The 18,162-nt window shown below is 58.3% G+C and overlaps 1 protein-coding gene across 1 annotated transcript; it reads right to left on the bottom strand.

The window, feature by feature from the left end:
- Positions 1-7,648: 7,648 nt before the first annotated feature.
- On the bottom strand, positions 7,649-15,434 carry CA4 (carbonic anhydrase 4). The gene is made up of 8 exons (XM_070390538.1): positions 15,276-15,434; positions 11,150-11,203; positions 10,144-10,299; positions 9,340-9,485; positions 9,126-9,218; positions 8,787-8,850; positions 8,291-8,457; positions 7,649-7,965 (listed from the first exon to the last, which is right to left on the bottom strand). The coding sequence occupies exons 1-8, from the start codon at positions 15,331-15,333 to the stop codon at positions 7,771-7,773; spliced, it is 933 nt and encodes a 310-aa protein (XP_070246639.1). The 5' UTR covers positions 15,334-15,434; the 3' UTR covers positions 7,649-7,770.
- Positions 15,435-18,162: the final 2,728 nt, after the last annotated feature.

Raw genomic sequence — 18,162 nt, 5'->3', positions numbered from 1 at the left:
CTTGCGGGTCACCCTAAATGGGGCCCGCCCTTTATCCGCCCCCTCCCCACCCTCCCCACCCTTGACCAGTCAATGGCTGGGGATCTGCAGAGAGGAGTGTGACCTTGAGCAAAGAGGCCTCTCCTCCCTGGAGAGGCCAAAGGCTAAAGATGTCCGAACTCCGACAGCACCCAGAGCTGGGACACGCAGTTCCTAGAAGGGGCCACCCCAAGCCGCGCATCACTGTCCCCATGAGCAGGAAACAAAACAGATGAAAAACCCCACGGTCCTGAAGCAGTTGTTCTAGTGGGAGTTGAGGTTCTAAAGGTTGCTGTCAGGATGAAATGAGATAATAGGTGTAAAGTACCTTTCAAAGGGTTTTGCATAACAGAACAGGCTTGCAGACAGGGATAACGACAGACAGATAAACAGATGGGGAGATTGCCAGGTGAAAGGACGGCAAGGAAGAGCCTCTAATGTGAATGCATGGGACTCAGAGTGTCTGGATCCTTCTCTGCCTGCACCCCAGGCTGTGACGTGGACGGGCGTTCCAGGCCCAATGGGGTCCCGCGCTTCTTAAGCCTTTCCTCAGTTTGTAAATAAAATCCTGGCATCAGGTCCCGCTAGACCCCACCAGAGCCGGCAGCCTGGCGCGGCCTGAGGGCTCCCTTCCGCCAGAGGTGGCTGGAATGATGGGCGGGAGCCTGGCTGCAGGAAGGGAGTCCTGGCACGCGCTCTAGAGGGGGGCTCCGGCGGAGACCAGGGAGATAAAGAGATTTCCCTGGCACCGGCCTCTCCCCAGGGGGAGGAAATCGACCAGCAGAAGGGCAAGCTCCAACGCCCTCCAGGGCTGAGCCAGCTGCCCTCCCCTCAAGAGCCGGATGAAACAGTCAGGTCTTCAGGGAGGGGAAGCCCACTGATTAATCTGCTCCCAGTTACCAGGGCCGTGGGCCCCTGGAGGCAGAAGGAAGCTGGCAAGGAGACAGAAGGGGGGTGGTGTCAGCCTCTTTGTCCCTCTTTTTTTTTTTCCCTTTCTGTCTTGTCCTCTTTTGTTCACCCTTTTCTCTTGGCCTCAGTTTCCCAGGTGGGACGAGGGAAGGGCCATCAGACCCAGTAAATCCAAATATGTGACACCCAGAGCAACATAAACACAGATAAACGACAGCGATAATATAAGAGTGAAGTGATGTAAAAGTCGCTCGGTTGTGTCCGACTCTTTGTGACCCCATGGACTACAGTCCTTGGAATTCTCCAGATCAGAATACTGGAGTGGGTAGCTGCTTTCTTCTCCAGGGGATCTTCCTAACCCAGGGATCAAACCCTGGTCTCCCGCACTGCAGGTGGATTCTTTACCAGCTGAGCCGCCAGGGAAGCCCAATGTAAGGGTGCCCCATGCAACTTGGGAGGGAAAGGCTAAAATGTATTTGTTGTTTATCTGAAATTCACATCTGTCTGGCAACCCTAGGTGGGTGCAGACCTTGTGCTGGGGGAGGCCTGCAGCAAATCCGGATAGGAGAGGCGCCATGGCAGACAGCAGGGACAGAGCCTGAGCTGAAGAGAGAGATGTGTCAGAGGGCGGGCGTGTGGGCAAGTTCACAGCTCCTCGGGGAAGGACCGGAGGAAGGTGAAATGGGAAGCCAGTGCCCAGGCCCTCTCAGTCCCTCAGCAGGGAAGCAGACTGCCCTCTGACCTCACCCGACAAGGCAGGGACAGGAAGGAGAGCTTCGGGGCAGCCTGGACCTCCACTGGCCCCCTGGCTCCTCCTGATGATGGACTGAGTCCCCTAGTGACCCTGGCAATGCTGGGCAAAGGTGGGCTGGGAGGTCTGACTCTGTGAACTTTTCTGTGGATGAGTGAGATGGGGTGAGGGCTGGGGGATGCCCCTGAGTGTCTGAGCAGAGAGGCAGATACAGTGTGTGTGTGTGTGTGTGGTGTGAGGTGGAGGAGATCCTCCCTTAGGTAGGAGCAGCCACACACCAGCTGCTGACCGCAGAGGTGAGCCAGTGCTTCTGTTCTTGGAATTCCAACTTGTGCCTGCCGTTCCCTACCTCCATCCCTGGAAGAAGCCAGTTTTCCCCCAACTGTAGGCCTTACCCATCCTTCAGTGCTCTCTCTCTCTAATAATAATAATAATAAACATAATAGAGACTTCCCTCGTGGTCCAGTGGCTGGGCCCCCACTCTCCTAATGCAGGGGGCCTGGGTTGGACCCCTAGTCAGGCAATAGATGCCACAAGCCACAACTAAGACTTTGCATGCTGCAAGTAAATAAAGAGGAAGAAAACACACACACACACATGATAATAACTACAAATTATTTAATACAGCCTCTTGTTATGATATCTTGTTTCATCTTTATAGCAACCCTAAGTGGTAAATGAGCTTCCCTGGTGGCTCAGTGGTAAAGAATTCGCCTACCAATGCAAGAGACAAGGGTTCCGTCCCTGGCTCAGGAAGATCCCCTGGAGGGCATGGCAACCCACTCCAGTATTCTTGCCTGGAAAATCCCATGGACTGAGGAGCCTGGCGGGCTGCAGTCCATGGGGTCACAAAGAGTAAGATGTATTGACTTAACAATTAAAACAACCACCACAAAGGGATAAATACCATCCTTATCCCCATTTTACAGATGAGCAAACAGGCTCAGATGGTGACTTAAATGACCAAAGTCACCTCAGAGCTAGTCAGCAGGAGAGGGGAACCAAACCCAGGTCTGTGTGGCTCCGGGGTGCCTGCTCTAGGGTGTGTACCTGTGGTTTGTAGGCCTCGGCCCAGGAGTCTTGGGGGAAAGGCTCAGATGGGGCTTTTTCTCCCTGAATCATCCGTCCCTGGCACAGAGGAAATAATAGCGTTTATTGAAAGAAAAATCTTGTTCCCAAACGTATACCCAGTCTGTTCCCTGGCCCCGGCGCCTCACCCCGCCTTCCAGACTCTGCAGGGCCGCACATGTTGTAGGAGTCCCGTCTCGGCTGGGACGAGGGCTCTGAGGAAGGAACTGGCTTGTGACTTGTCTGTCCCGTGGCTCCCTCCAAAGGAAGCCCCTCCCTGGGCGCAGGTGGGCCAGGAACATGTCCTTGGTCCCCAGAGGAGATAATGCCTTTGTCCCAGTTGAGATAAACAAACAGAGCGGCTAGAACTCGTGTAATGTAAGGTGCAGGAGCGCCCCGCCCGCAGTCACGGGTCTGGCCTCCCTCCCAAGGTCACCAGCAGGAGCCTGAGGACAGCTTCCATCCCACCCCACTTGGATCGAAGGGCCATGCTCAGCCCAGGCCCCGAGCAGGGAAACCACTCAGCTCCATTCCTGCGAGGTTACCAGCTTTCTGGCTTCTTCCCACCCCTCACCCACAGGGGAGCACGGGCCTCAGGGGCCAGCACAGTGCGGTCTCCAACGTGGCCTCTGTGCAGGCAGGCCTGGAGTTCTTTGAAAGGGCAGCCTTCACCTATGTCCCTTTCCACCTCCAGCACCCTTGACTTGGGGCCCCTGTAGACCCCTGGACCCTCCCCTTCCCCGCCGCCCCCACCTCCCTTACCCCCTCCCAACACTATCCGAACAGAGCCTCAGGAAGCAGGGCCAGCAAGTGTGCAAACGGAGAGCCAAGATTGGGAAGTTTATTTTCTAAGAATCATCTGAATACACGGTATTTTTAGCCCCTGGCTCCCTCCCAGATGCCAAATCTAAACAGGGGCCGGAGAGACAGCGCGTCAGGGACACCGAGTGGCGCGTGGAGACTGGGTGGGACAGGGTGCTGTAGGATCCTGCCCTGTCCAGGCCCAGAGGTTGGATGACCGTCAGGGAGAAGGCTGGCCACGGAGCCGAGGATGCAGAGAATGACCGCGGCCTCTGACAGGTGCCCTAACCCCGCCGTGTGCCTCAGCACCCTCAGCCCACGTGTGACCGCAGTACAGCCTTAGAGGATTGTCCTGGAGGCCACGGTGGCTCCAGCAGGCATTCACTGAACATGCTGGGAGCCAGGGAACTAGAAGTCAGGTGGTGGCCCAGCCCTTCAGCCATGGAGCCTTCCCCAGGCTTAGCCAGCTGCAATGCAGTGTGTGTGTGTGTGTGTGTGTGTGTGTGTGTGTGTGTGTATACACATTGTTATGCCCAATGCAAGGACTCAGAAGCAATGAAAGTAGAGCTAGGGGCTCCTCGTCGTGCCCCCTCATCTCTGGGGGAGCTGTGTCAGGAGCCAGGCCAGACTGGAAGGACTGATGCCGAAGCTGAAGCTCCAGTATTTTGACCGCCTGATGCAAAAAGCCGATTCACTGGAAAAGACCCTGATGCTGGGAAAGATTGAGGGTGGGAGAAGGGGCGACACAGGATGAGATGGTTGGATGGCATCACCAACTCAATGGATAAGAGTTTGAGCAAGCTCTGGGAGATAGTGAAGGACAGGAGCCTGACGTGCTGCAATCCATGGGCACAAGGAGCTTCAAACCCATTCTCCTGAGACGGGCTCTGCAGGGGTTGGGGCCGCTCTCAGGAATACACTGGCCCCTCTACCCCAGCCTCTGGGATGTGGGGCCAGTCCCGGGGGTGGGGCCGCCTGAGTGACCCGCCTGCAGTGACCTTGCTGTGAGTGGAGCGTGGACGGCACCTGCTCTGGCCGCCAGGTGCAGGCCCTGGACAAGCCGTGCCTGTTCCGGGCTCCGCTGGTCAGGTTCATTACTGTGGGGTCAGAGGGGCGGCAGGGGGTGGGGGGGTGGTGGGGGGGCGGTTGTGCGCCTTCAGCCAGGGGGGTGGTGGTTGGAGAGGCCTAGGCTCCCCTAGTCTCTGGCAGAGATCTGGGACTTACTGGTTCTGCTGCAGTGTTATTAGTTACCAAATGTTGCCTGGAGGGCAGGGATGGGGGTGGAGGGCGCTGGAGGGGAGAGGCAGTTCAGACTTCCAAGAGAGAGCGCCGAGCCTGGGAGGGACGAGGAGGAGGAGGGCATAGCTGAGATCTCAGATCCCCCCAGGCTGTATGGAACCAAAGAGAACAGGTTTCAGTCCCTACACCCCCTGCTGACACAAGCTGCCTGCTGTTGCCATAGTGACGGCAATACCCACCCCTCCACCACCACCCCACGGCTGGCTGTGTGGTCACCAGTGAAGGGAGAGGGTGCTTATTCTTGGCCACAAAGGAGAAAAGGGACAGGGAGGCTGCTATGGAGGTGGGGAGGGAACATAACCCTTCTCTGTCCCCCAGGCCTAGCTGGGGGTAGTCAGGGCCTCTGAGGGTTTCGAAGCCCGAGAAGGCTTAGAGGTCACCTCCTCCAACCAGCTCCGCTCCAGAGGGCAGCAGCAAGCCAGGGCTTCGAGTATCGGGTGCTGGAATCCCGTGTGTGCCAGCCGAGCTCCACGTCTTCTGTAGGTGTCACCCCCAGACCGGAAGCCTGTTACCAAGGCTGTTCCCATGATCTCAGGTGGCCTTGCCCTGCAGTGGTGGTTTGAAGTGGGGCTTGGCTTCCCAGCCGGAGGTTGAGACCGGGTGGTGGCAGTGAAAGCTCCAGATCCTAGCCACTAGGCCAGTGGTCAGGGAAGGGCCCTGGGCCTTCAACTTCGCAGAAAAGAATTCCCACAAAGACGGAAAGTAGTGAAGCCAGTAAAGTATTTATTAGGAGGCAAAAGTGTACAGTACGTGTGGATAGACACACAGGCAGCCTCAGAGGGAGAGTCCCTGAGTCGCGCCCTCATGACAATTTAAATCACTCACAAGGGGCATTTCTTCCGGGTTTCCTTTGGCCGATCTTTTTGATTGACCTGGTTCACAGTCCATCTTTGATGTAGCTCAGTACCCTCCCATGTGTACACAAGCATCTTAGCCCAGATGGATTCTACCGCAAAGGACTATGGGTAGAGTATCCCTTGACGTCACTCTGCTTTGACCTCCAAGGAGCCTTTCTGCAATTATGTGGTCGAGGAGGTCTCCTGACTTGCAGAATGAGAGATGTGGTCTGGGGAGGGCCCAGCTTCCTGCCTTGATTGTCCTGCTCTTCTTGTCTTGGAGATTCGGTCCACAGGGAATGAATCCACAGTCACTTTACCCCAGGGGGGGCCCATCTACCTCCCACCTCACCTGCACCAACTGACCAGGCCCTGGCCCTGGCCCCAGGGGCCCTCTTCACCCAGTAAAGCCCGTTTTTGGCCTCTTCCTCTCGTCTCACGTTCCTCCAAAATCCACTCTCAAAATCTATCTCACGCTCTTCCAAAACTCCAGCCCTGCCCTGGGACCCCTCAACCCCTGGTTCCCGGGGCCTGGCCTGACTTGGGACCTGCCTCTCGGGTCCCAGAAAAGACCTTATTTCTTTCTCCCTGTTTTGTGGACTGTCCTCTCCACACCTGCTACCTCCTAGTCTTACTCCCTCCTTGGATTCCAGGAAGAGAAAAAACCATTAGAAACTGTGGGGGGAGGGGAGCCTTTATTGACAGCTCAAGGGCCAAAGACCCTGGGGTTCATGTGTGACCCCTCAGCTCCTGGACACTGCAGCAGGCTCCTGACTGCCCCCACCCCTCCCCTGCACCCGACACACTGGGCCTCTCCCCTGCCCGTTCTCCGCTCTCTCTCCCCTCCCCTCCCTCCACTCCGGGCATGAATATTGCTGGCTTCCAGATGCCCCCCCACCCCGCCCCCTTCAAGTCCTCCAGTGGGCACCCCTACCGCTGAGGTCTTCCCTGACTACCTTCCCTTCCTGGTTCAGCTGTCTCGCAGCAGTGTGTCTCTTTTATTTATAGTGTCTCCAGCGAGACTGTGAACTCCAGGACGACAAGCATTTCTGTTTTATTCCGTGCCATAACCCCAGTGCCTAGAACATAGATGCGCAAGAAATATTGAGGCAAAGCAATGAACCCCACCACCCACCCTGGACAGGCTGTGTGCACACACTCTGCCCCTAGTACAGGGCGGAAAGGGCAGGCTGGGTCTCAGCTGCCTCTGCTGGGGGCTCACTGGGCGTCTTTCACCAGCCTCCTCTCCTTTCGGGGCCTGTGTGTGTGTGTGTGTGTGTGTGCGCGCACACACGCGCTTAGTCGCTCAGTAGTGTCCAATTCTTTGAGACCCCCACGGACTACAGCCCGCCAGGCTCCTCTGTCCACAGGATTCTCCAGGTAAGAATACTGGAGTGGGTTGTCCATTTCCTTCTCCAGGGGATCTTCCTCACCCATGGATCGAACCCAGGTCTCCTGCATTGCAGGCAGATTCTTTATCAGCTAATTCACCAGGGAAGCCTTTCTGGGCCTCTGTTTCCTCCCTTATATAACGAAAGGGAGGAACTTCTCCAGCTGTCACTGTGTAGGAACTCTGAGGTCCCTTCTCCATTTCTCCAAGGGGGGTGTCATCGATAGGGAATTCACAAAGGTGGGAGGGGTGCCTAGTGGTCCCTGCTCAGAATAAGTCTCCAGGCCCGAGGCCCTTATCCTGGCACCCTAGGATGGGTTGAGGAGAGAAAGACAGCAGTAGTTGTGGGAACTAAAATCAGGCTTTCCTGGCCATCCAGTGGTTAAGAATCAGCCTTCTAATGCAGGGGACATGGGTTCGACCCGTGGCTGGGGAACTAAGATCCCACTTGCCTTGGGGCAACTAAGACCATCTGCCACCACCACTGCGCCCAAAAGGAGAGATCCCAAGAGACACAACTAAGACCCAACACAGCAAAAAAAAAAAAAGGAAAAAAACTGCACAGATTTGGGAACGTTTTTTCCAAAAATAGATCCATATTTTAATCACCATCGAAGTCCAATCTGAGAAGCCTGAGGGACAGAGGCCAAGCCCTCTTAAGGGCTGAGACCAGAGGTCAAGTGTCCAGGAGGGAAGGGTCACCGGAGGAAGCCCACTGTCAAGCAGGCGAGCACGGGGGCCAACAGGGTGGGCAGTGGCTGGGCCAGCAGCAGTCCCGGGGCCCCGGACCTGAAAACCTGGCGCTGGCCCAGGCTCTGCACGGGCCTGACGTTGTCCGTCATATTCACTTTCTGCTGGTCGTCATAGAACAGCTTCTGGGAGAAGGCCAAGATCTGTGGGGGGGACAGGGCTCGTCAGGGCGGGTAGGCCCTGCTCAGTGTGTGGCTCAGAGGAAAAGAATGAGGGATGCAGGCCCTTGGCGTCTGGGGCTGCGGGCGCTGGGGGGGAGCTCGGCTTCCTAAGCTTTCGGTTTGGAGAGTGCATGGTTCCTCTTCCCACCATCGTATTATCAGAGAAGAGTGCTTCTCAAGCTCGAGCTGGCATCAGCCTCACCTGGGGGCTTGTCAGGCCGCCCTGCGCCCGCGCCCCCGCCCCTGGGACGGCTGGTTTCTGGGAGCCGGGCAGGGGATACTGCACCCTTGTGTGGGCCCTGTGTACCTGGTCCCTGTGGAGCTGTATTGGCTTCTGGAACACGGTCCAGACCACCTTCTCGTCGCAGGTCGGTGTGGTGAGCGAGCCCAGGTAGCGGAAGTAGTGCCTCAGACTCTCCTCCTCGGGGAGCAGGTCGAAGAGGCTGACGCCTTCTTTCATTGTGGTGTTCATATCTGCGGGGACAGAGGTCACTCCCTCACACACCTCACTCAGAGCTCAGGCCCCCACCATGCAGACCTTCCTTTAAAATATATATATATATATGTATTTATCTATTTGGCTGTGCTGGGTCTTAGTTGCGGCCCTTGGGGTCTTTAGTTGCAGCATGCAGAATCTGGTTCCCTGACCCGGAATTGAACCCAGGCCCCCTGCACTGGGAGCACGGTCTTAGCCACCGGGCCACCAGGGAAGTCCCTGGACCCTCTTCCTAGGACAAAGTCTCCACCCCCATCCCCTCTGCTCCTGTGACCCCCACCTCCCAGTCCCTGCCATCCTGACTCACTGGGTCTGGGGATGTCAGACAGCGCCTCCACCAGGGGCTGGAAGTTCACATTCTTGGATCCGTCCTGGAATGGGAGGGAAGGGGGCTTAAGAGAGGCTTGTGGGGAAGCGGGGTTGGGAGTGGGGTGACCACCAGTTCATTCTCCCAGTCTGGAGTGGGGGTGGGTGGGTAGGCAGTTTCTAGGACCCTGAGAGGCTCTGGGCTCCCCACATGGGGGTACACAAATCACTGAGTAACAGAGGGGACTTCCGAGCCTCCCCAGCCCCCTCCTGCCTTGCTGGGATCCCGGGCGCCTGAATCCTAGGAACCAGCCCCTCCGACCCTGGGGTGGCGGCCCACCTCCACCATGAAGGCCAGCACCGCGATCTCATCTTCGGCGAACTGGTTCTGGCTCGCGTTCCTGGATAGCCCCTTCTCGTGCACTATGTGCATCTGGTCAGGGGTGAGTGGGATGGAGAGAGAGCCGGTCAGAGCGTGGACCGCCCTCCTCGCCCAAAGCAAGCATACCCAGGGCCCAGCCAAGGCGCCGACCCCAGGGGAAGAGGTCCCTCACCTCCATGGCAAAGCGCTCCCCATCGAAGCTGTGCTCTGAGCCCCGATCCATCGCCCTGGACCAGTGCAGGTGCAGCTGCGTGGCTCGGTACCGGGTGCTCAGTCCTCCTCCAGCGATCGAGGGCTTATCCTCCAGCAACACCATCACTGAAGGGCACAGGAGGGCGCAGGGTCCTCGCACCCACCTCCTAGCCTCTCCCAGCCCCCGTCCCAGCTCCCCCCAGGCAGGACCTTCTCTCCTATCTCCCTCCCATCCTGGGCTGCGGTCCTGAAGGGACAGGGCGAGTGGCACAGCCTGGCCCTTCCCCTGGCGCCTCACTGCCCGCCTCTCCCTCTGCACGCCCCCCACCGCCCGCCTAACACGTGGCTCAGCCTGGTCCCACCCCTCCATGCGTGGCGCCCCAGTGTTTTCAAGGCAGCGTCCAAATTCCCCAGCCTGGCTGGCTGACCCTGGGCTGGCTCTGTCCTGCACGCACACGGGGCTACACGCAGCCCCTTGAACATCCCAACTGTTGCACGCCCCCGTGCCTTTGCACACACTCTTCCTTCTTCCTAGAACCTGTCTCCGCCCCACCCCAAACTGCTTTGATTGAAAATACCACTAGAGCGTCCCCTCCTTTCCCAGGCCCACCCTGCTCTCCCTCTCTACCCCTGCCCTCCACGCAGGGCTTGTCGGCCCCTCCCCTGGCAAAGGTGCACCTCCCAGGAGGAGCCCAACCCTCCAGTCCTCAGGTAATGTGGGTCCCAAGACCAGGTGCCCCTGCTGCCTTGCCTGGGGTCTTCACCTCGCACGCCCGATACCCACCTGTATGCCCGTTGTTTTGCACGACCCACTGGTGCTTCATGTTGTAGCCAGAAAAGGAAAAGCGCCCCAGGTTTGGGTCCAGCTGAGTCTTGGCTGTGACGATGTTGACGGGGGACTGGCGGTTGTTCTGGCAGCTGCCTTCCCACTCGTCTGGCTCTGAGCAGGGAGGGAGGCTAGGCTGGGAATCAGGGGCGCCTGGCACAAGGGTATGGGGCCCTCTGCCCCATTCAGGTCCACCCAGGTTCAGCAAGGTCCTCCTCTGGAGGCCAGCAGACTGGGCTGGGGGATGCCCAGCATAGAACTCCGCCCTCTCCCTCCTTCCTCCTCAACGTGCACACGAGTGCCGCGCGCGCACACACACACACACACACACACACACACACACACACACACACAGAGTCAGCGAGGCGTAATGTGAGGCAGGGTGGGACTAGGCTGTGAGCTCTGGGGTACAGGACCACCTCGGATGCTCAGCTGTGAAAGGAGAATGCTGGTGATACCTGCTTCCTGGGGGTTCTGAAGTTCAAAGGAGCTGGGTGGCAGAGTGAAGGGAAGCCGTGAAGTCCCCTGGAAGGGCCACTTGCGAAACGACCCCAAGACCTGACACTGAGCCTTGTCCAGACACTGGGGGGCAGGACGGAGCCCCCACCCCACACCCCGGGGAGACGGGCTCCGTGAGTCTGGACCTCTGACACTGGGGGCAGGGCGGGGGCGGGGAGTGCTGTCAGGCCAGCAGAGGAGGCAGCAAAGTGTGTTCTTTGATGCTGCTGCTGCTTTATTTCAGAAGACGGAGGGCTGACTTCTTGGGTGACAGAGGTGATGACAGGAGGTACCAGGAAAAAGTCCAGGTCACTCTAAATCCCGTTTCCTGAGCACCAGGAGTGTGTGTGTGTGTGTGTGTGAAGCTGATATCTGCCTGCAGCCACCACCACCCTCATCCTTCCCACCGTCCCTGGGTCTCCATTTCTGCCTGGACGGTCCCTACCCCAAGACTCGCCGCACTTACCCAAGCAGGTGTAGTTGGAGGGCTTGACTTGAATCTGGTAGCACCAGTGTGACGCTGAAAGGGAGAGGAAGGACGTGAGGCCTGAGCAGACGCGTGTCAGTGCGGCTGCGTGCACCCATCTCTGTGAGTGCCGGCGAACTGTGTGCACACGGGTAACTGTGTGTGTGTGTGTGTGTTTATGTGGTGAGTCAGAGGCTGGGAACATCCCTGCAGTCAGAGCCCAGCTTGGCATGGGATGGAGCTGAGGTCCTGTCCTGGGGGACAGAGGGCCCAGGAGGAGGAGACTTAAGAAGAAAAGGTAGGGATGGAGAAGGAGGCGGCTGAAGCAGCCAGGCTCCGGGTGTCCCTGACGCACAGCTGGTCCCCTGGGCCTCTTGCCCGGGAGACACTGGCCCCTCCAAAGCTGGTCAGCTCTCCCCAGGGGCCAAGATCACTGTTGTTCATCAGCCACCCCCAACTAGACTTGGAGGAGAGGCTCTGGGGAAAGGGGAAGAGGAAGATTAGGGCTGGGCACCCCCCTCTCCTAGGACAACAGCCGCGTTCAGCCTGGTTGCTTTCCCAGAGCTGATGGGTGATGGGGGAGACTAGGCTAGCCCCTCCCCAGAACACGCCCCCTTTACCTAGGCCTTCTCCCCTGTCCCACCACCTCAGTCCTGCTGAGGGTCCTGACCTTGCCTTCCCATCCCCCACTCTGCCTACAGCAGACACAGCATCGCCCTCAAAAAATGCTGTGTCAGGGATGTAGCCTTAATGAAAGATTGGCAGGAGGACAAGCTGCGCAGGGAGACCCTCTCCTCTGAGACTTCTGCTCAGTGTTTCTGTAAACCTGAAACTGTCTAAAATCAGCCTACTGATTAAAAAAAAGGCTGGGCCAGCAGAGTGGACGAAGCATTTGATCATAGCTGGAATTCTTAGGCGGGCCACTTATGAAAGGTGGGTTTAGTGATGTCACTTAATCTCTCTGAGCCTTAGTTTAGCCAAGTGTAAAATGGAACTAATACCACCCACAGGGCTAACACCATCCACTCAGAGGATGGGAGGGAGGGTTAATGAGAGAGAGTGTTCCAGGCAGCCTGGAATTTAGTCAAGTCCTTCCCTTTCCCTTGCCTCCCTCCCTCCCTCCCTCCCTGCCCCCTCCTGTCGGGGCACAGATGGCCAAAGTTAAGGAGGGGCTGAGAGGAGAGAAATGAAGTGAGCTGGAAAGAACTCAGGGATGAGGAAATTCCTAAGAAAAGCACAGCTTCTCCAGCTCAGCCTGAGCTAAGGCCTCTAAGCACGTCCATCCCCACCCAACCCAACCTCCTCTGGGGTCCCTGCCATGAACATGAGATGGGGAAGGGGCAGGCTCTCAGAGGGAGGTGGGAGGGAGGCCAGTAGAGTGAGCATCTAGAGGACCCTGGCCCCCCACCCTCCCCCATTCCCCACCCCCACCCCCCATCCCTGGGAGCCACCCTGGGTTTCCCAGTCTCCAAGTTCTGGAACAAACGCTTCCCCTACTTTGCTGGCACAGCCTCTTTCAGCAAAGGAGTGTCCCTGCAGTGTCTTCCCAGGCCAGTCCATCCCCTGCCTGGGACAGGGCTCTGCTGCGCCCTGTCTCTGCATCTGGGCAAGCCCCATGAGGGGCAGCAAAGGGTAGCGGCCGCTTCCCGTCCAGGCCCCTCTCTGCGCATGGGCAGAGGTGCAGTGCTGGAGCCTGTCACCTGGCCTCCAGTCCTGCTCTGAGTCTTGCTTCTTCTCTGCAGCAGACTTCCCTAACTCTTCTGAGCCCACTAGCGTCCTTCCTTCCCGAGGCAAGAGGAGCTGCCACGGATCTCCCAGATCCGGTGTCCTCAGACACACTGGATGGGGGTTCAGCTGCTCCCTGTGTCTCCACCTCTCAGAGGTAGCACAAGGGGCTACTGGAGTTGAGCCGGTCCTTCCCTGTAACTGAAGCCCGGCGGGAAGGGGTGTTTCAGGGCAAGCCTGACCTGAGCCAGGCTCCTCAGGACCCAGTTCTAGCAGGTGGAACCCCCATCACCTCCCCAGAGCCCATCTGGTCCAGCCTGAGCTTTTCTTAGGAATTTGGTCTTCCTGCCTTCTGGCTGCAGCTACTGGGATTATAATGGTGACCTCTGATCCAGCGTCTTAATCACAGAGACTTTTGACCTGCTTGGTTGAGTGCCCTTGTAACTACACTCTTCAGGAAGCCAAAGCCAGAAAAAATGTGATGTTGATGAGGCCAAGGCCAGGGTCAGGTCTGTATCCAAAGGCTGAAGGTAGGGGCTGGTTTTTAGGCAAGAGATGGCAGGCTCAAACCAGCTCAGGTTCTGTGCTGGCTCATGAGCAGGCAGCCCTTGTAGATGACTTTCAGCCCGCAGTCTCAGGCCACTTCCCAGGGGGCCGGGGAAGGAGAGGAGCTACTCGAAGGTCTTGGCTCCAAGCTCTGGGTTCTGCCCAGTCCCTCTGCCCTGACCAGGGACGGAGTGAGGGAACGGCCATTGCCAGTCACTCAGCTCCGGCCCCCCACCCTTGACTTACCCATCCCTCCAGCCCCCTGCTTTAGAGATGACTGAAGATGTTCCCTCCGGTGGACCTTGCTCACACCGCCCTCCAACTCCAGGGGGAGGGAGGGATCTTGAAAACCAGCTCAGCAAAACCCAAATATGCCCCGGGCAAAGTCTCAGTAGCTTCTGGCCAGGTCTGGGGCTCTACAGGGGCCTGTGACCCTCTCTGCTCCTCTCTCCAGGGCAGCAGATACCCTGGGAACTTCAGTGTGCCGCCTGGTCACCCTGCAGCCTCAAGCTCCCTAGGAGATGAAGCGAGGGACAGCGCTTGGCATCTCCCAGTCAGAAAGCCCCAGCACTTCTGGGGCGCACAGCTTGTTATGAGGGGGTGGCTGAGAGAGGCTCCTGGCTTGCTGGGCCCAGGCCAGTGGTGGAGCAGTCAGAGCCATGTGGCTGCAGAGCGCCTGCCATGTGCCACACTAGCACTTACACCCACTGCCTTACTCGAATCCTTAGTACGGTACCTGAAGTCAGAATTACTTTCTGTTTTGTAAGTGAGGAAACTGACTTACCCAAGGAGGAAGCTGACTTACCAAGGAGGAAAGTGACTTACCCAAGGCCATGCAGCTACCCGGCAGCCACATTAATTGCAAAGTCGTTTCTCTTTCTATAAGCCCAGCAGCTTAGGAAGCTTTCAAACCTCCAGCCCTATATACAAAAATGTTCACATCCTGCCTTCTCGCTCAGGATGCCTCTCACGTCCCCACCATGGGCCAGCTAAGTCTCTCCTGAAAGAGGCACCCACACCCTCTTTCTCTGCTACTGGGGGGGAACCCTCAACCCTTGACTCACTTCCAGGGAGGAGCATCTAGCTTTAGAGAGGAGATGCGGCCAGGTGGACCCCAAGGACCATCCGAGGGGTAGCCGAGAAGGGGAATGGCAGATAGGGGTCTCCTTCCAAGAAGATGGTTCCTCTTGGGGTGTGGAGAAGATGCCAGATCAGATTGGATCCCCGTGCCCAGACGCCAGAGGCGCCTTCAGCTCCTTATCAAATATTAACACCCCTCTCCTGCCACCTCCCACCTAGGCGAATAATTAAGGGCTCAGCCTCACCATTAATCTTTAAACGAAAATCACCCTGGCCGGAAAGACCGGCTTGGCCGGGACCTCGGGTCTCCGGATGCCCCCGGCCAGGCTCCATACACAGCGCTGGAGGTAAAAGGTGCTGGCAGCCTCCCGGGGGCAAGGAATCAGGGCGGAAAGCGGCGATGCCAGGGCCCCACCGCACCCAGTTCGTTGCCCCTGGTCGGAGCCGGGGGTAGCCACCAAGCACTGAGCCCCCGCGGGACGGAGAGCGACCCACGACAGACCGAGGAGCGCGAACAAGGGCGTGACACGCTAGAAAGGGTGAGAAAGCGGAGGCGCGCGCGGGGCCGCTCAGGGGAGCATCCTTGCCCGCAGCCCGCACGGCTCCTGGAGGAGGACCGCGGGCCCCGAGCCCCTTCGCTGGTTCCCCGGCGCCCGCCCCGCCCGGCCGCACGCGCCGCCGCATCTCGGGCGGGCGCAGCCTGGGCGCGGGGCCGGAGCTCCGAGGGACCACTGAGGGGCCACCGAGGGGTCCCCGGGCCGAAGCCCTCGTTCACCTGCACGGGCCTGGGGCGGGGCGGCGGCGAGGACCAGGAGCGCCAGCAGCAGCCGCATCCTGCGTGGGAGCCGAGCCGGGGGTCGCGCACCGAGGAGGTCGCCGCGGGTGCCGTGGTCATGCCGACCCAGGTTTTATAGCAGAGCCGCAACGGGAGGGAGCCCCGACAGCAGGACGCGGGTAGCGGCTCCTCCCCCTGGCGGAGCCTCCCCTCCCCTGGCTCTCCTGATCTGAGCGCCTCCGTTCCCCGACTAGCGCTCCCGCCCCGCCCGGGGTCACCTTTCCACCAGTGCGCGGGGCCCCCTCCCCTACCTTCATCGGAGGCTGCGCCCTCCGCCCGGCTCCTCCCCATCCCACACCTGCTCTCCTGTTGGGGACTGGGAGAGCGATGTCGCAAGGTACCTGGGCCACACAAGGGTGGGACCCCAGATTCCTGCCTTGGATCATGTTGGCGTGGACCCCTGCGCCGCCCTCTCGCCTCGGGAGCAGCCAGCGTGAGGGCTTGGACCCGGCCAGAGTTAGGGGCTGGGGGAAAGAAGCTAACCTTCGGAGGGGTAGCGGAGTTGAGGGATGTGCGATGCTGTTTCTCGAATCCGGTGTTCCCCGAAAGCGGGGCTTGCTTCTCTCTCTCCGGGAGTGACCGCCGATTCCCTGGGTCTTATCTCATTTTCAGCATCTCTCCCAGGCTGCTCCGCACTTAATTTCTAAGCAACCCAAAGACTGTTCTTCTAACAGAATGAGGAGGCCTGTGAATTGCTGTGCGAGGGTGTATGTGATGTCCAGCGCTGGGGATGTTGGGGCGCAGAACTGAGAAATGGATTGCCAAGGGGCTCACTGAGAGAGGAACTGATGAGATCAGAGGGGAGGGGTTGGTCCTCTTGAGACACCACCGCCCCCTGCCCAACTCCCACCCAGACCCCTGAGATGAGATGGGAAGAGAAGAGACTGGGGTCTGAATGGACCTCTCCTTATCTCATCTTTCAGAATCTTCAGAGCAGTTTAAGGATAGGAGACTTCCCTTGGAGGAGGCTCTAGCATTTGGGGAAACCGGGCTGGGCCCTCCCTAAAAAGGAAGCTGCCTCTGGTCCCAGGAGGGCCGCTCCCTCTCCTGGATTTGGCCCGGAGCTGCAGGAGACCCCTTCATGGCTCTGGGTACTGTGTGTCCCACATGGGGTGGGGGCGTCTGTGAGAGTTTCAGAAGCTCACTCGGACTTGGGTGGGGAATGTGGACTTGGGTGGGCCTGGGCCCCCTACATCAACAGGAAGCCCCGGTTTTCTGGTCAAGTCGCTTCCCCATCCGCTGCCAACCTCTCAGCCCCCACCGGCCTTTGAACCTAGGCGAGAGACCTCTGAAGAGGGATCGCCTCCCCCAGAATGATCCAGGCAAAGGGGCTTCCTCCCTGGTCTGAGTCCTGGTTCACTCCCCCGACCTGCTGGCCCAGGATCACACAGCCTCCCAGAGCAGCTTTGATCCTCAGAGAGGGGAGGGGAGAATACACACCAGGTGTAGGGCCCTATTGTCTGCACTGTCTTAGAATCTATTTACCAGCCTGGGGCTAGTGATTAAATCACCAGTGGGGGGGGAAGTGATTTAATCACAATTCAGGAGAAGATTCCACACCCTGGGGGTCTTCTCTGGGAAGCGGATCTGTGGTCACAAGGCAGTAAAAATCTCTCTTTTAGGACTGAGGAATGGAGCGAGGAGAAAGTCTATTCCAAAGAATGAAGTCTACTTCAGGGGTCCCTGTAACCCCAAGCCAGCCCCTCTTACAGGCAGGGAAGAGACTTGGAAGCCTTCCATGAGGTTAAGAGGCTATTGACAAGTGACTTTAGGTTAGTGCTCAGCTGTTTCTGACTCTATAGCCCCATGGACTATAGCCCGCCAGGCTCCTCTGTCCATGGGATTGTCCAGGCAAAAGAGTACTGGAGTAGGTTGCCACTTCCTACTTCCAGGGGGTCTTTCCGACCCAGGGATGGAAGCCTTGTCTCCTGTGTCTCCTGCATTGGCAGGCGAATTTTGTACCACTAAACACCACCTGGGAAGCCCCTGGTGGCTTTAGAGGCACTTCAAAGTCCCTTTGGGAAGAGGAAGCTGATTTCAAAGTACTCCTGCTCCCCTCCAGTCAGGGCTCCCCTTAGGACCATTGAGCTGAGGGAGGAGAACCACGCCCCTGGGGGGGGGTGCCCTCTGAGGCATGAGGTGGTGAGGGGGGAGGATGTTAAGGATGGGCATTTCCTCAAGGCTGCATCTTCAGTCACTGGCACCACCACCCAGACTACACCATCTGTGACGCAGGAACTCAAGGAGGTGGGGGATGGCTCCTGCTCTATCTATCATCTCTGACTCCAAGGTTACACAAAGCAGGTTACTTGTGTTGCCAAGGCCACCCAGCCTTATCTTCCAGCCTGGACCCCTGTCCTACCTGCCATAAACCCGTTAGCTGTCACTGTCTAGATCACCCTGGTCCTAGTTCCTTTGGAGGGGACAAGACCCCCCCCCCCCCATTACAGCAGGAATCATAAGAGCAGGGATGGGCCCTAACACATCACAGTGACTTACAGGGCCCATAAAGCTGCCAGCCTCGGGCCCAGCAGTGCCAGCCCATCACAGCCTCCTTCCTCTTACTCCACATAGGATCCCTGAGTGTCCTTTGTTCAAGTCCCCAGTCTTCCTTTGACTCAGGGATGACCTTGGGCAACTTTCCTGCTCCTCTCTGATTGCAACTTCCTCATCTGTAACGTGGGAAGGATAATCCTGCCCTGCTGACCTCTGTCAATAAACAGTTATTAGGCCAGAGCCTGCCCAGCCCAGACTTTCACAACCAGCCTCCGGGGTGTAGCTGCTGGCACATTGAAGATGCAGGAATGAATCACAATTCTCATCCTTT

This window comes from Bos mutus, chromosome 19 (genome assembly GCF_027580195.1).
Source record: "Bos mutus isolate GX-2022 chromosome 19, NWIPB_WYAK_1.1, whole genome shotgun sequence".
Classification (NCBI taxonomy): domain Eukaryota; kingdom Metazoa; phylum Chordata; class Mammalia; order Artiodactyla; family Bovidae; genus Bos; species Bos mutus.
The sequence above is the reverse complement of the archived record's forward strand: the minus strand, read 5'-3'. Positions and strand labels throughout refer to the sequence as shown.

Bases quoted from the DNA above. Each gene is read 5' to 3' on its own strand.
- CA4 (XM_070390538.1), bottom strand. From the start codon at position 15,333: ATGCGGCTGCTGCTGGCGCTCCTGGTCCTCGCCGCCGCCCCGCCCCAG. The intron at 9,219-9,339 runs GTGAGGGACCTC...ACCCCTGACCAG, and splicing joins GGGAGCGCTTTGCCATGGAG to ATGCACATAGTGCACGAGAA. The intron at 7,966-8,290 runs GTACACAGGGCC...TCCCCCCCACAG, and splicing joins TACAGCTCCACAGGGACCAG to ATCTTGGCCTTCTCCCAGAA.